The 1,210-nt window shown below is 46.7% G+C and overlaps 2 protein-coding genes across 2 annotated transcripts in view; both read left to right on the top strand.

Annotated features, from left to right (window-relative positions):
• LOC102256144 (chromosome unknown open reading frame, human C19orf68) overlaps positions 1-1,210 on the top strand; it is a 30,177-nt gene that overhangs the window by 24,115 nt on the left and 4,852 nt on the right. The window lies entirely within an intron of this gene.
• ZNF114 (zinc finger protein 114) overlaps positions 1,033-1,210 on the top strand; it is a 10,173-nt gene continuing 9,995 nt past the window's right edge. Inside the window, exon 1 of the mRNA XM_005879479.2 lies at positions 1,033-1,042. Coding sequence (XP_005879541.2) covers positions 1,034-1,042 — 9 coding nt within the window. The 5' untranslated portion in view covers position 1,033. The remainder of the gene's footprint in view (positions 1,043-1,210) is intronic.

Genomic DNA, 1,210 nt, shown 5'->3' on the forward strand with positions numbered 1-1,210 from the left:
ATCAATGATTCTCTCTCATCATTGATGTTTCTATCGCTCTCTCCCTCTCCCTTCCTCTCTGAAATCAATAAAGATATATTTAAAATATATATATATATACATATTTTTAAAAAGATTATAAAGAGCAAATTAAGTGGTTTGTGAATGGGGCAGCATCCCACCCAGCTACCCGCAGGGCCCCAAGGGCTGTACCAAATGGGAGGCACTTCTAGGAAGCAGGGTGGGGCGAGGGAGCTGCTGATAAAAGAAAAGAAAGGTTCTTTGGGGGCGGGGCCATCTCTTCTTTGGGGGTGGGGCCATCTCTTTGGGGGAAGGGAATGGGAGCTGTTTTGATCTTGCACTTTGCCGCTCTGGATGTGGGCCCTGGAGAAGGCAGGTGCTTGCTTGCTCAGAAACATTCCGCCCCGGTTGACTACCGCATTGCGGGCAGATCACGAGAATTCTCGTGTTTTCATATTACACCGTGTTTTACAAAGTATCATACTTTCAAAAAAGATATTAGCTTGTAAGAACATGTAACAAATAACTTCAAAATGCAATGGGTATTTAATTTTAAAGCGTGCCTTTATGTAAAACGTTTTTTGTACTCGTTCAATAGAAACTTACTAGTATCTGGCCCCTGGGTAAACCTAGCAATAAAGCTGCTGGTCCACAATGTGTTAATACCCAGCTGTGTGCTGTGTGCTGCTCCAGATCCAGCCTGGGGTGACCAGAGATGCACCTTCGAGGTACCCTGAACAGGCTTTTTACAAAGGAAGCATTAAGTAGAAGCTCTAGTGCAAGCATGTCAAACTCAAAGGCCAACACAAGCCAAATAAATGAGGCCTGTGGCCCCCGGGCCACGAGTTTGACATGCTTGCTCCAGTGCAGTGGTTCTCAACCTTGGCTGCACATTAGAATCACCTGGGAATCTTTTTAAAAGAACCTGGCTATGCTGATCAACTGAACGCTGTCTCCGTGTCATTCCATCTTCGGCGACTCCGTCCACACCTTTGGGAACCCCTGGACCTGCTGGGGTTGGACCCCAACAAAAATGCACTGGGTATGTAATTTTAAGGCGTGCCTTTAACATTTATGTAGAAACTTTTTTTGTACTCGTGCGATAGAAACTTATCAGGCCACGGGGTAAAGCTAGCAATAGAACTACTGGGTTTGGGTTTTCCACGTTGGACAAGTGCGGCGCGGCGGGCAGCGCGCTCCCCTTCCCCCG

The sequence above is a fragment of the Myotis brandtii genome, unplaced genomic scaffold (assembly GCF_000412655.1).
Source record: "Myotis brandtii unplaced genomic scaffold, ASM41265v1 scaffold601, whole genome shotgun sequence".
In the NCBI taxonomy this organism is placed as follows: domain Eukaryota; kingdom Metazoa; phylum Chordata; class Mammalia; order Chiroptera; family Vespertilionidae; genus Myotis; species Myotis brandtii.